The following is a 15302-nucleotide window of genomic DNA, read 5'->3' on the forward strand; positions in this document are numbered from 1 at the left end:
AATTATGTTTGCCGATCCCAGTGAAGCGGCCTTTTGCAATTGACAGGTGGAGATTTTGTCAATTCCGATGGTTTTCAAATGTCCGCTGAGATCCTTTGGCCCTGCGCCCAGCGTGCCAAGGACCACTGGGACCACTTTCACTGGCTTATGCCAGAGTTTATTATTATTATTATTATTATTGTTGTTGTTGTTGTTGTTGTTGTTGTTATTGTTATTGTTGAATTTATATGCCACCGCTCTCAGTGGGTGTGTGTTAATCAGTGACCCCTTTCCCAACCCTTGTTCCCCCCCCCTTCTCTAATCCAGGGGTGTCAAAATTGCTTTCTTTGAGGGCTCAATCAGCATTGTTGTTCTGCTCTGTGGGATGACCGGAGATGACCGTGTGTGTGCAGAGGGCAGACGAGACAGATGCCTCCTGCAGCATTCTGCTGGCCAAAACAGGGCTCAAGGAAGCATTATGCAGTCCCCTAACCCCCCCCCCCCCCCATGCTGCAGGAGGCTGTCCAGGCTGAAAAATACAGCGTGTGGGGCTGTGTGAGTCTTCTTGGCCACATTTTGGCTGCCAAAGGCACCGGGACCGACCCTTTGCTATTCCCAGTTGGCCTACGTGGGGCAGATTTAAGCACCCTACAGGCAGGATTTAGCCTACGGGAATTTGACACCCCTGCTCTAATTGATTTTGAAATGGGGAGGACTTTTGGGTGGACAGAGTAGTAGATCCTTGGAACAAACTTCCAGCAGACGTGGTAGATAAATCCACAGTAACTGAATTTAAACATGCCTGGGATAAACATATATCCATCCTAAGATAAAATACAGAAAATAGTATAAAGGCAGACTAGATGGACCAGGAGGTCTTTTTCTGCCGTCAGACTTCTATGTTTCTATGACAGCCATTCTTTTTTCCACTCCACAAGGTACAGGTGGTCCTCGACTTACAACCCCCGACGGAGCCCAAACTTTCTGTTGCTAAGTGAGACACCCGCCCAGTGTCGTGACCTTCGCTGCCGCAGTTCCGAAGCGAAATGACACAAACACACACACCAGAGTTAAGGAAGCTTCTCGGATAAGAAGTGAAACCTCTTCTAAAGAAAAAAGTGCCCAGAACATCCTGTTGCCTCTTGAAACCCCCCCCCCCCCCAGCTGGTTGGGTCCATAAACACACACTTCAGACACTCACCAGGGTGAAGCTGTCGTAAATGGCAATCAATTCTTCGGTTTTGTACTGTTCGAGGACTACCACGCCGTGGAGGGACGAGTTCCGTTTCCGGGCGCAGGCCTCACAGTGAACCAAGTAGGTGTTTTTGCCGCCGTTTTCACTGGTCACAAAGAGGACATTGAACACCTCCACCTGCAGGGGAAAAATGGGGGGGGGTGTTAGGTTCCCTCCTATGAGGCGGAAGATCCCCCTCTTTCCTGCCTAGGGAAGAAGCCAAGATAGGAGGGGAGCAGCCAGGAACACCCCCTCTCCACCCGCAAGGAATCTCTTAAAAAAACAGAACCCACGGATCGGTGCACAGGATTATTCAGAGCCCGCTAACTTGACTCCACTCACCGCGGGGGAGCCCATGACCCAGTATTGAGTGCCTACCTTGTCCGGTGGGGGGGGGGGAGGCATTTCGGAAGCAAAAACTGAGCTGCATGCGCAGCTCTGGGTGACCGGTGAGTAGGCACATGCGTCAGAGTGAGATTTGGTTTCTGCGTATGGGCAGGGGTGAAAGATTTTGGCAATTTTTTTGCTTCTGCGCATGAGCAGAAGCAAAAAAACCCCCACCAAAATCTCACATGCCAGTGTGTCTTCTTGCATGATTTGTTTTCTGCGCATGCCCAGAAGCCGAATCTCACTCTGATGCCTGCGCATACCAGACACCTGGTGCTGTGCGCACAACTGTACCGGTAGTGGAGGTAAGCAGGAGCCCATGCCTGCCCTGAACCATCACTGTGGGTGCTCCTTCATTAGCGGGGCCTTTTCAGAATAGACCCTGCAGCCATTTGTCTCAAAAGATACAGGGTCTCTTTACCACAGGCAGGGGGCTGGACTCCAAAAGTCCCTTCCAACATTTTTTCTTTTGTATCCAGCCAACAAATAGCTTCTCTCTCTCTCTGGAAGTCTGCCTCCCTGCCCCGTTGAGACCTTGTTAAAACCCTAGACATTAATCCTGGCCCATAGCCCAGAGTTCGGAAAATCCCAAAGGGGGCGCTACCCTTGCGCAGGAGAAGGAAAGATACAAGAAAATGAGACCTCCAGACACCCTCCACCTATAGCTGTACAAAGAAGTTGCTATGCTTTGTGATGCCGAGATGGGTACCGGTGCTTAACATCCTTCCGCCTTTCTCAGCGGGCACGGTCTGGCTGAGGACAATGGGTGCCGTAGTCCCAAGATAATTGATCTGACTCTGCTTGGATCGAAGAGAGAATTCAGGCGCCTCCATTTCATGACTCCTTTATTGATTGTCTATAGGCGGCTTACTATATATTTATATACAGTACAAAATACAATTTTGTACAAATACAATATATATATATATATATATATATATATATATATATATATATATATATATATATATATATATACATATTTGCATTGTATAAAATACAATAGTATAAATATACAATTTTGTACAAATACAATTTGTTTTGCATTTTATACTGTGGAAAATACAATAGTATGAAATACAATTTTGTATAAATACAAAAAAAATACAATAAAATTTTGCATTTTGCATTGTATAAAATTCAATAGTACAAAATACAATTTTGTACAAATATGGGTGGGTGGTTTTTTTGCATTTTGCACTGTATAAAATACAATAGTACGAAGTACAATTTTGTATAAATACAAAAAACGAAATAAAACTTTCCATTTTGCATTGTATAAAATACCTTAGTATGAAATACAATTTTGTATGAATATAAAAAAAATTAATTTTGCATTTTGCATTGTATAAAATACAATAGTACAAAATACAATTTTTGGCAAATATAATAATAATAATAATAATAATAATAATAATAATAATAATAATAATAATAATAATAATAATAATTTATTAGATTTGTATGCCGCCCCTCTCTGAAGACTGATTTTCTTTTTGCATTTTGCACTGTATAAAATGCAATAGTACAAAGTACAATTTTGTATAAATACAAAAAAATGAAATAAAGGTTTCCATTTTACATTGTATAAGATACAACAGTACAAAATACAATTTTGTACAAATACAACCCAAAAAAAATTTTTTGCATTTAGAATCTTTATTTTTGATCAATAACCTCTTCCCGCGGTTTCAAGGACATGACGAACGCGACGGGGAAGGACGCAGGGACCTGAGCCCACCTAAAGGGGCCAACTGATAATTCAACTTGTCCTCCCAAACTTAGCTATGAGTGGAAACCCATTTAACCCAGAGTTTCCAGTTCCCAATCGTGCTGGGGGATATGACATCGAGAGACGCTAAGACAACAGGTATGGCCCGGTCTCTCCATCCAGGTCTCACCATCGATGGTCCATGAAATCAACATGCCGTTTCTCTTGCGGGGCCGAGTCCGAATCCAGGGTAACAATGGTAAACCTTGATTAACTGTGGCTCTACTCGTTCCCCTACAACTTTCTCTAAGGAGAGGAAGTCAGAATTGTTCACGTTTACTAAACTGAAATCTGAGGAGGCCATCCTGGACGGTCATCTTTGAGGGGACAGCAGATCCTTAGAGAGTGACCACCTCTGGATCCAACCCTTGTTCCTCTTCCCTGTGGCAAGGTAGGACAGAGGTCCAACACACCGGTAGCGAAAAGCCACAGGAAATGTCGTGACTTAAGACCCACAAACTCAAGGGACTTTTGGACAACATCACAACAGATGCTTCCATCACCTCAAGATATGTTTTGTCTATCCAAATTCCACTGGAATGAATACGAATGACGTTAGTGATGAGAAGTTGGGCTAGAAACAAGGGCCATCCAAATGAATTTGTTGTTCTGAACGATCCTTCCTTAAAATTCCTTGGCTTGGGAATTCTGGGAGTTGAAGTCCACGAGTCATAAATAATAATAATAATTTAATAATTTATTAGATTTGTATGCCGCCCCTCTCCGAAGACTCATTCTCCACGTTGGCTCAGGAATATTGGGAGTTGAAGTCACAAAGGGGTCATCATTTTTCTTTTCCAAGACACATCCGATCATCCAGCGAGGAAGCTACCGTATCATTGCTCGAGTCATTCCTGGGTCAACTGAGACATCCTTCAGTTGTCACATCAAGCCTTCGTGTTCATCCACAGCACTTCATCAATTCTGTAGACTTCCTAAGCCTTCTAAAGTGGGTTGCTCTACTTCTCTCCGATTTTCAAAGCTCTTCACACTGAAGTTGCAGATCGGATTCTTCTTACTCGTTTAGTTGCGATGAGGTTCCCTGACACACGTATACACAAACATACATTAAAGACTTTCTAATCTTTCTTCTCATCTTCTCATCTTTCCAGGAATCCTTCCAAGTTCCATATCGGTGTTGACCAAACTTCCTTTCCTAGTCATCACAATCCTTGACCATCCTTTTTTCTTTCTTCTTCTCAGTTCCACTGTATTCCTTTGCTTTTCTTCTTTCCTTCCTTCTTCCTTCCTTCTCTTGCGAAACCACGCGCGTCATACTCACTGTTTTTTTGACCTCTTCACCTGGCTACGGGTTCCACGTCTCCACCACTGTCGGGACGTGGGATTTGAAAATCCCTTACTGGAGATGGGACAGGAGGTATACAGGTAATTTAAAGACACAAAGAGACCTGAGCAAGCCCACCCAGCCAGCCGAGTCTTCCCACTGACTCGCTGGGACCCTTTGGCGGGCAGAGAAGGCAATGAGATGATGACGACGAGGATGACAATGGACCTATGGATCCATCTCAGAGGCCAGATAGAAGAAGGTCCAGGAGAATTTGTCCCCGTGCCCTACCAACCAAACGTTTGAAGGACCTGCTCGAATTAGGGATCCGAGAAGACTAGGTATGGCGTTCTTAAAGGAAGGAGGAGAGCAAGGCTCATCCTTGGACCCAACTGGGTTGCAGACGTTCTAGTCCCAGAAGAGACACCAGTGAAGGACCTGCCCACCCCTGACCCGGCATCAGCTGCAGAAAAGAAGCATTTGAGAAGTAGAGGAACCTTCAACCCTTCAACCCTTGCCCGTGAGAACGGACGGAACCCCAGAGTCAAGTCTTCCCCACCGACTCAAAAAATAGAGAACGGCGGGAAGCTTATGCTGCACCGCGTAAATATCAGCAGCCGCGGCGGTGGCAGAGCCACCCTCGGGGCCACCACCATCACCACGAGGCAGGCTCTTACGTCGCATTCGTTGCAGTAGTAGGCTGGTTCATCCTTCACTCTCCCTTGGTACGCGATCTTCTTGCCAGACCGGACGAGGCTTTCCCGCTGGACCTGACAGTGTTTGATGGACTGCATCAGGCAATACCTAAAGAGAGGAGAAGAGGTGAGCCCAAAACACACACACACACACACACACACAAACACACACACAAATGGATTATTATTATTATCGGGGTGGCTTAAAGCAATGATAAAAACAATATATAATGACAAATCTAATAGTTAGACTCTAAAATAACAATAATACATTTAAAAAGTCTAAAAAACAAGAAACCCCAATATATAAAAAACATACACACAGTCACATCATACACAGAAAACTACATTAGGCAGGGGGAGATGTCTCAGTTCCCCCACGCTTGACGACAGAGGTGGGTTTTAAGGAGTTTACGAAAGGCAAGGAGGGTGGGGGCAGTTCTAATCTCTCGAGGGAGCTGATTCCAGAGGGTCGGAGCCGCCATAGAGAAGGCTCTTCTCCTGGGTCCCGCCAAACTGGGCTCCTGTAAGGGCCGACTTTGAGTTACGACTGTTCGTCGGAAGGTACTGAAAAACAGGCGATTAAGGACCAGTCTGCGCATTTACAATCATCGCCTTTGCTGGCAACATTTTGTTTAATGATCATTCAAAAGTTACTGGGGGGTGGGGGGGGGAGCTAAAAGGGATTTACCAAAACCATTCCCCCCCCTCCCGCGACAGTTGCAGCCATCCCCGGGGTCACCTGTTAAAATAGTTCAGCCACTTGAAAACCGCTTCGTATTTGTGATGGTCGCAGTGTCCCCGGAGGGTGGGGGTGGTGAGAAGTCTCATGACCCCCCTTTGCAACCTCCTAGCAGAGTAAAGTCAACTGGGAAACCGGATTCGCTTAACCACTGCGTCACTACTTTTGAATAATCAAGTTGAAACAGAATTTTATAAAATATGGGACAAAGTATATAAATGGTGGAATTTTAAAAACAGTTGTAAAACTGGATAAGTAAGAATTTATAATTATTTGAACTTATTAATTGGAAGGTTAATTGTATGTAACATTTAGAAATTAATATGACAATGTCTTTCTTTTTTAGTTATATTAAATAAGTGAATATTAATTAATCTATAACATGATAGCAATAGATAGAATGTAATAGTTTAAAAATAATATAAACAGAGTATTTTTGCAATATTACAAATATTAAAAGTGTTATCTTTTTATATTTTATTACTAGTTTAAGTATTTCGTATTTTATAGAAAATTTTTTTTATTAAAGTTATTTAAACTATAATGTAAAAATGATGTTAAATTTAGGAGTTAAATTTAACAAGAACATAGAGTGTGTGTGTTATATTTCTGAATCGATCTGATTATAGCTAGGGGGGGGGGGGTTTGTATTAGTTAGACTTCTATGATAAGCGAAGCAATGGTGGCTCCTTGAACCTTGAATGTTGTCTGTTTTTGCTTGTCTAATGAAAAATAATAAAAAATATTTTTTTAAAAAAAAACAACTGCGTCACTACTTTTAACAGCTGCAGTAGTTCGCTTAACAAATGTGGCGAGAAAGGTGGCGAAATTCACTTAACTACTTCGTTTAGCGACAGGATTCCAGGCTCAGTCGTGGTCGTAAGTACAAGGACGTCCTGTACTAGGGCAGGGGAAGGCCAGTATGGCGCACACGGGACCCCGTAAGAGTAATAAAAAGAAACATCCCCCAAACTCACTTGATCATCTTGTACAAGTCTGAGTCGCTGATCTTGACCGTCCGTGCGACGTTCCAGGAGACGTGGATCATGGGCACGATGGATTTGACGTTCTTCACCTCGTTCCATTCATAGCGTTCGAGCGCCAGTTGGTACTGGTAAGCTACGGGGAACAAATTCAGGTTCACCAGTTCTGTAATTCACAGCAAATTGAAGACCTCCCTCCGGAATCGGGGGCCCAGTCAAACGTCTGGATGTGAGTGGATGGTGAAAGTCCACCCTGCATTTTGTCCATCCCAAGAGGAAAATGGCACCGGACCAGATTATCTCAGGGACCGCCTTCTGCTGCACGAATCCCAGCGACCAGTTAGGTCCCACAGAGTTGGCCTTCTCCGGGTCCCGTCAACTAAACAATGCCGTTTGGCGGGGCCCAGGGGAAGAGCTTTCTCTGTGGCGGCCCCAGCCCTCTGAAACCAACTCCCCCTGGAGATTAGAATTGCCCTCACCCTCCTTGCCTTTCGTAAGCTGCTTAAAACCCACCTCTGCCGTCAGGCATGGGGGAACTGAGATCCTCTTTCCCCCTAGGCCTTTACAATTTATGCATGGTATGTTTGTAGGTATGATTGGTTTTAAAATAAGGGGTTTTTAGTTGCTGTAGTATTGGATTTACATGTTGTTTTTATTATTGTTGTTAGCCGCCCCGAGTCTACGGAGAGGGGTGGCATACAAATCCAATAAATAAATAAATAAATAAATAAATAAATAAATAAAATAAAAAGGGGTCTTTTGTGGCTGTTTAGCCACTGCCCCCTCCAGTAACCGAATCCAAGGAAGAGAAGGTGACGTTGAAGTCAGGGCCAGCACCAGGGCAACCTGAGCGCTCCGGAAGACAAGGAAATTGAGCTGGTAGAGAGGGAGGGGGGGAGAGAGGGGGAGAGGGAGAGGCAGAGCCCGAGTTTGTCCGTCAGCCCTCAGATAGAGAGTCAACAGCACCCAGGTCTAGAGGTGGCCGGTGAAGAACGACTGGGTCCTGTGCCTGACACACGGATACACAGAAGGCAGAGGAGAGGAGAGCAGTGGAAATCTATGAGCCGGTCCTCGGGATGGACAAGCCACCAGCTAGTGAAGCCCAACCATAGCTCTGGGGATAAAAGGCAGGGGGCGGAGATGAATAGGTGTGGCAGGCAACTATTCACCTTACAGATAGATGGACTCGTTAGTCAGTGAGATAAACTTTTTGCTGGGGTTGCCAACGCTCCTAATTAAAGGAATCTTTTCAGTTCGCGTCAGAGGCTTTGCCATGTTTGGCCACCTGGATCAGAAAATCCATCACGTCCAGTTTTGAGCGCCATCCTTTTAAGAATGAGTCCAATAAATTGAAAATTTATGCTATTGCTAACATGTTATAAGTCGCCCTAAGTCTAAGGAGAAGGGTGGCATAAAAATCGAATGAATGAATGAATGAATAAATAAATAAATGGTTTTTATTTGAATGGGTGTGGCTGATTTTTAACACAACTGGGGATTTTAGATGGTTTGTTTAGTTTTAAATTAATTGGATTTAGCCTGCTGCATTATATTGTTTCTTTTTGTATGTTGTAAGCTGCCCCTAATCCTCAGAGAGTGGCTGCATGTAAATCCAATCAATCAATACATACATAGATAAATACATAAACAAACAAACTTCCAACCAAGGTTGGAGGATCCACTGGCCAGAGATGTTCTATACTAAACGGATCCAGCAGTGAGGAGAACGTTGACCTTCTGAAACCCCACGAGATCTACCATGCGCCCTTCTGACTTGGTAGACAGGGGATGGTCAACTTCAAAGGCCAATATGACCAAAGCTCCTGTCCCAAAAAGGTCAACCTTCTCCTTCAGAGTCCAGCTACAGCCAGGACAACCTCCTCCTTTCTCCATCCCGTCCTTCCTCCTACCTGTCAGAGGACCGACGTTCCAAGCAATGTTGTTACACCATCCGGTGGCTTGCACCCAGTGTACCGTCCCGGCGTTGATCCACACCAGGTCTCCAGGACGCTGGATGAAGCGGTAGACAGGGATGTTGGACTGGTAGAGGTCTTCTAGGATGGGCCACCAGGAGCCGGTGAGATAATCCACCCCGTGCCTACAAAGAAAACTCAGGTTGAGGCCGTTTGGCAGAAGAAACAGGAGTCCCTTTTTTTGGTATTTTTTTTCTCCATTATTTTCATACATATATATAATTTATTTATTTATTGGATTTGTATGCCACCCCTCTTCGCATATATATATACAGTGTTCCCTTGATTTTCACGGGGGATGCGTTCCGAGACCACCTGCGAAAGTCGAATTTCCGTGAAGTAGAGATGCGGAAGTAAATACACCATTTTTGGCTATGGACAGTATCACAAGCCTTCCCTTAACACTTTAAACCCCTAAATTACCATTTCCCATTCCCTTAACAACCATTTACTCATCTTTATTACTGGTACTCACCATTGAGTAAGACACTTAGTAATCCTGATATTTATAAACGTAATTATTCATTAACAATAATTATTATTTTTTATTATTTATTTGCAAAAATTGTTAGTTTGGTGACGATGTATGACGTCATCGGGCGGGAAAAACCATGGTATAGGAAAAAAACCATGGTGTTTTTTAAAAACCGTGGTATCGGCTATTCGCAAAGTTCGAACCCGTGAAAATCGAAGGAACACTGTATTCATATACAAACATATATTTACATATACAGTAGTACCTCTACTTAAGAGCTTTTCTAGATAAGGACCAGGTGCTTTTTTTGCCTCTTCTTAAGAACCATTTTCTACTTAAGAACCCGAGCACAGAAAAAATTCCCAGGAAATTTGAGAGCGGCACAAAGGCCCGGCCAGTTTCCTGCTATTCCCCCTCTAATCCCAGCCATCTTGGCCTTTTCTGGGCTGCCAGAGGAGCCTTTCGGTGGCGCTTAAGGAGGCTTTGGCAGTCCAGAGAAAACGAAGCATTTTCCTTTCTCTGGCTGCTTGGAAAGGGAATAAACCTCTGCCAGTGCCCAGAGAAAAGAAACACTCCCTTTGCTCTGGGCAGCTGAGGAGTCACCACAACGAAGGAAAGGCACCAGCTACAAAGCGAGCGAGCGAACGAGAGGAGAGGGGAGCCCTTCAGCATGGGAAGGAAGAGGAAGCAGGTAGCAGCAGCAGCCAATGTATGGGAGGCAGCCTCGCACCAGGTGTATGGGAGGCGCCTGCTCCTCCTCGCTGCCTCAGTCCCTCTTTTTTTAAAAAAAGCCTTAAAGTTTTGGATTTTTTTGATTCCCCTCACCTCCCCTTCTTCCTTCGGCAGCGACTCCCCTCCTCCTCTTCTTCCTCCTCCTCCTCCCACCCAAAGTCCGAGCTTTTATTTCTTTCCTAATGGGTTTGCCCACATTATTTGCTTTTACATTGATTCCTATGGGAAAAATGGCTTCTGCTTAAGAACCTGGTCACAGAACGAATTAAGTTCTTAAGTAGAGGTACCACTGTATATGTATGTGAACTGAAATGAAGGGAGGCTAGTATAGATCTATTTCAAGGTGGTTTCATCAGCTAGCCATACCCTCACTGGGACTTGAACCTGTAGCTTCTGCCTTGCAAGGCAGAGAATTAATCTCTAGGCCACAGCTTTGTATATATATATATACATATATACATTCATACATCTCTCTCTCTCTCTCTCAATTCATATACCTTAAAATTCATCAGTAATATACACAAATACATTTTTATCCAATCAGCCATCTAAAGTCATTATTTTTACATCATTTCTGTACATGTCACTCTTTATTCTGGGTACCGTATATGTTTTTAATCTAATGCTGCCTCCTCTAAACCTGATTTTGTCTCCTGGGCCTACCACCATTTAAAGAATAAGAAAGAGTGACAGTGGGTCAATTGTTGGAAGAACCAAATAATTAGAATAATTACTAATTATAGCGGTCTATAAGTTTTAATGCTATTGCTAAATGCTATAAGATTTGTATAATTTATAATGTAAATACTGAAAGGATTTAGATTGATGCTATTGGGGTGACATAAGATTTTAAGATAAATAATTCATACTACTACAAGGTCTTAATATAAAATTATATAATTCATATGTTGGATTTTTCATTGTAGGGAACTTAGTTATTAACCAATGGGTGGAAGAGTAATGATAAGAATTGCATTTTTTTTAAATACAGAGAATAAGTTAAAATAAGAAAGAATTTGGGTAAGAAAGTTGGAAGGGAGATATGAAAGAGAAAAAAAACAAATTAAGAATTTAGGGCATTTAGTGATTATAGAATTGATTTAATTTATTTGACTTATATGCCGCCGCAATCCCATGGGACTTACAACATATAAAATAATACAGAGATACAGTGATGAAGTATAAAACAATACATTAAAAAAATAAAATTAAAAAAAGAAAGAATGATGAATAAGGATATTAATCGAGGAGAAGGAGCAATACGGTACAAGAGACAACGAATATTTTTGAAAGTTAAGCCATAGCGGCCAATTTGGGGGGAAATAAAAATTGAAAATTGCAAAAAAGAGAAATCAGAAACATCCACGGAGATGCTCCTTCAACAGTCCTCAGAAGTTTCCTCCTACCAACCCTCTTTGGAAATGTTCCCCCTTGCCCCAAAAGTCGGAAGAGGTCTCCCCCGACTTTCCTGAAGAAGACGTCCTTCCTACCTGTCACAGAAGGCACTGATGTTCTGCCAGTAATGTTCGTGGACGGCAAACCACTCGCAATCCCCGGGTCCAATGTTGATGTTCACGGAGCAGAAGTTGTTGTTCTCCTGGTGACCTGCAGAGGAACCATGGGAGAAGAGGTTAGCAGCTCAGCCCAGCTCAACTGGAGGCCAAGACATCCCAAGAACGGTTGCACGAACTGGGCATGTCAAGTTTAATGAAAAGAAGGACCAGGGAAGACAGGATAGCAGCGTTCCAATATCTCAGGGGTTGCCCCAGAGAAGAGGGAGTCAAGCTTTTCTCCAAAGCGTTCTGGTCCGAATAAGTCAAATCCACAATTTTTTCCCCAAAGCTTTGATCTTCAAACAATAAAATCCTTTGTTCTCTCTTACACAGAACATAACTGGCAACAATACAAGCAGGGTTGCAATGATCATGTATGGTGAATACTTTACGATGCAATTTCACATTCCAAGCTCAAAAGCTGGAGAAGGAAGGCTATAAATCTCTCTTAAGGCCTAGGAGTTTATCAGTACTAAAAAGCTCTGCTCGGTGTTCTTGTTAATCTAAATTAGCACAGTCTGTCATGGTTTATCAAAAGCTTACTTTTTCCGGAGCTATGAGTTCACGCCATATTTCAATCACACAGGTTGTCCAAAAGCACTTCTTTTCCGCTTTATTTCAGGAAGTGATGCATACTATTTACACAATTCTAACAACTGCAAATTTAAAACTTTTTCCCAATAATTTCTTTTCTTCGTTTGGCAAATCTCCTTAACCTAGGATTTACCCACGGGCTGTCAGCTATTCCCCCATTATCTGAAGATGAACCACTTTCCATGTTAGCTTTTAAATCTTTGTCTCCTACTCTCTCGTCCCTACTGCCTTCTGATAACCTTCTTAACCCAGGATGAGTTAAAATCTGTTTCCTCATCCTCAAAGTCTGATACTTCCTGAGGCTGGCAAGGAACACTCACAACTCAAAGCACCTGAGGGTAGAACAAGAAGCAATGGGTGGAAACTAAACAAGGAGAGAAGCTTTGAACTAAGGAGAAATTTCCTGACAGTTAGAACAATTAATCCGTGGAACAGCTTGCCTCCAGAAGTTGTGAATGTTACAACACTGGAAGTTTTAAAGAAGATGTTGGATAACCATCTGTCCGAAGTAGTGTAGGGTTTCCTGGTTGGACTAGAAGACTTCCAAGGTCCCTTCCAACTCAGTTGTTGTTGTTATTACTGTTACTATTATTATTATTTTATTCACAATAAACAGTAATATACAGCAAACAAGACTGATATCCTGGATTTCATCTCACAATCATCACAAGTCGAACACTTCCCAAGCATCTAGGACTGTGTGATGTATTTTCATATGGTGCGTGCAGATCCAAGTACGGTGGCCTTTTTGCAACTGGCAGATCATGATTTTGTCAATGTTTATTGTTTTCAAATGCCGGCTTAGGTCTTTTGGCACAGCACCCAGTGTGCCGATTACCACTGGGACCACCTGGACTGGCTTATGCCAGAGTCGCCGTAGTTTGATTTTAAAATCATGATACCGGCTAAGTTTTTCTTGTTTTTCATCAATTCGACTGTCACCTGGTATGGCGACACCAATGACCCCGGTTTTTTTCTTTCCCACAACCATGACGTGTATTGCATTTCAAACCCTTGTTTTTATTTGTTTGTTTGTTATTTTTTTATTCCCAAAAAACAATAATACACAGCAAATGAGATTTTGTATGCTGGATTTTGTATCACAATATCACAAGCTGAACATTTCCCATTATTATTATTAATAATAATAATAATTATTATTATTATGTCAATACAACACAGCAAACGAGATCACTATGCTGGATTTCATATTTCATCCCCAGTCGGGCGCTTCCCAAGCACCTAGGACTGCGTGATGTAGCGGCGAATTATGTTTGCTGATCCCAGTAAAGCGGCCTTTTGCAATTGACCGGTGGAGATTTTGTCAATTCCGCTGCTTTTCAAATGTCCGCTGAGATCCTTTGGCCCTGCGCCCAGCGTTGTTGTTGTTGTTGTTATTATTATTATTATTATTGTCATTATCATTATTATTACTGGCCTCCATCCAAAGTTGAGACTGTTCAAGCCACCAGAGATCCTTGGAAGATCCCAGTGGGAGAACAAGTGGCATCCATGACGTGGGATCCAACAATTCCACATTTCTCACCCGGGGGTGTGTTTCTCCAAACCTGGATGCTTATAAGACTTGTGGACTTCAATTCCCATTCTGGCTGAGGGATTCTGGAAGTTAGAAGTCCACAAGTCTGAAAAAGCAGCCAAGTCTGGTGGTGACCCTTCTTCTAGTTCTTAGCCAACAAGCATGGATGCCCAGTTTTGGCTCAGATCTACCCAGCATCCTTCCTCTCCATATCAGGACCAAAGATCCCCTAAGCAGGACCAAAGAGCATCTCTCTGCCTCCTTCCACAGCTGGGATACAAAGGTAGAGTGTCCTGAGAACTGGAGGTGCCACCTCAAAGTTGTGTTTCGTTCGAGTGAGCTTAAACACTCAAAGAGCCACAAAGATCCTAACGGGAAGCCCCCCGTTCTGTTCATAGAAACATAGAAGATTGACGGCAGAAAAAGACCTCATGTCTTCCCTTATGCTATTTCCTGTATTTTTGTTGTAATCATAGGTTCTTAGGCACTGAACATTGGGATAGAATATTGCTGAAGGGTGATGTTTTAGCCTAATGGGTGCTGTATAAACTTTATTCTTCCTCTATGGAAAGGCAACAAAGTCCAGGCTGAGTAAGCAAGCTGCAGAATCCATGACCACGTGGAAAATAATTAACTTGATATACAGCATGAAGATAACGTGATGGATATATGGAGGATATAATGAGGACCTGGATTGTGGGGACAATATGATGGCTCTGTTAAGAAGTGCTATTGCTAACATGTTGTAAGCTGCCCTGAGTCTAAGGAGAAGGGCGGCATAAAAAAATTGAAATAATAATAATAATAATAATAATAATAATAATAATAATAATAATAATAATTTAAAAAATGTTTATCCCAGGCATGTTTAAATTCAATTACTGTGGATTGACCGGCCACGTCTGCTGGAAGTTTGTTCCAAGCACCTACTACTCTTTCAGTCAAATAATATTTTCTCACGTGGCTTCTGATCTTTCCCCCAACTAACCTCAGATTGTGCCCCCTTGTTCTTGTGTTCACTTTTCTATTAAAAACACTTCCCTTTTGTACCTATACAGGAGTATGATTCCTGACTATACAGATTGAGTTCATGAAGTCTTTCCTGATCAGTTTTATGCTTAAGACCTTCCACCGTTTTTGTAGCCCGTCTTTGGACCCGTTCGATTTGATCAATATATTTTTGTAGGTGAGGTCTCCAGAACTGGACACTATTATTCCAAATGGGGTTTCACCAGCGCTCTTTACAGCGGGATCACAATCTTCCTCTTCCTGCTTGGTATACCTCCAGCTATGCAGCCAAGCATTCTACTTGCTTTCCCTACCGCCTGACTGCACTGTTCAATTCTGGAGCTGACCGGAAGT

At 42.8% G+C, this 15302-nt stretch overlaps 1 protein-coding gene across 12 annotated transcripts in view; it reads right to left on the reverse strand.

Moving 5' to 3' along the window:
• The window catches only part of KDM6B (lysine demethylase 6B), a 108182-nt gene that overhangs the window by 2891 nt on the left and 89989 nt on the right, over positions 1 to 15302 (reverse strand). For all 12 annotated transcript variants that reach the window (XM_070727482.1, XM_070727486.1, XM_070727485.1 and 9 more), the window contains 5 exons: positions 11747 to 11861; positions 8987 to 9174; positions 7071 to 7212; positions 5334 to 5460; positions 1181 to 1351 (listed from right to left, as the gene is read on the reverse strand). In XM_070727482.1, coding sequence (XP_070583583.1) covers positions 1181 to 1351; positions 5334 to 5460; positions 7071 to 7212; positions 8987 to 9174; positions 11747 to 11861 — 743 coding nt within the window. The remainder of the gene's footprint in view (positions 1 to 1180; positions 1352 to 5333; positions 5461 to 7070; positions 7213 to 8986; positions 9175 to 11746; positions 11862 to 15302) is intronic.

The sequence above is a fragment of the Erythrolamprus reginae genome, chromosome Z (assembly GCF_031021105.1).
Source record: "Erythrolamprus reginae isolate rEryReg1 chromosome Z, rEryReg1.hap1, whole genome shotgun sequence".
Classification (NCBI taxonomy): Eukaryota; Metazoa; Chordata; class Lepidosauria; order Squamata; family Dipsadidae; genus Erythrolamprus; species Erythrolamprus reginae.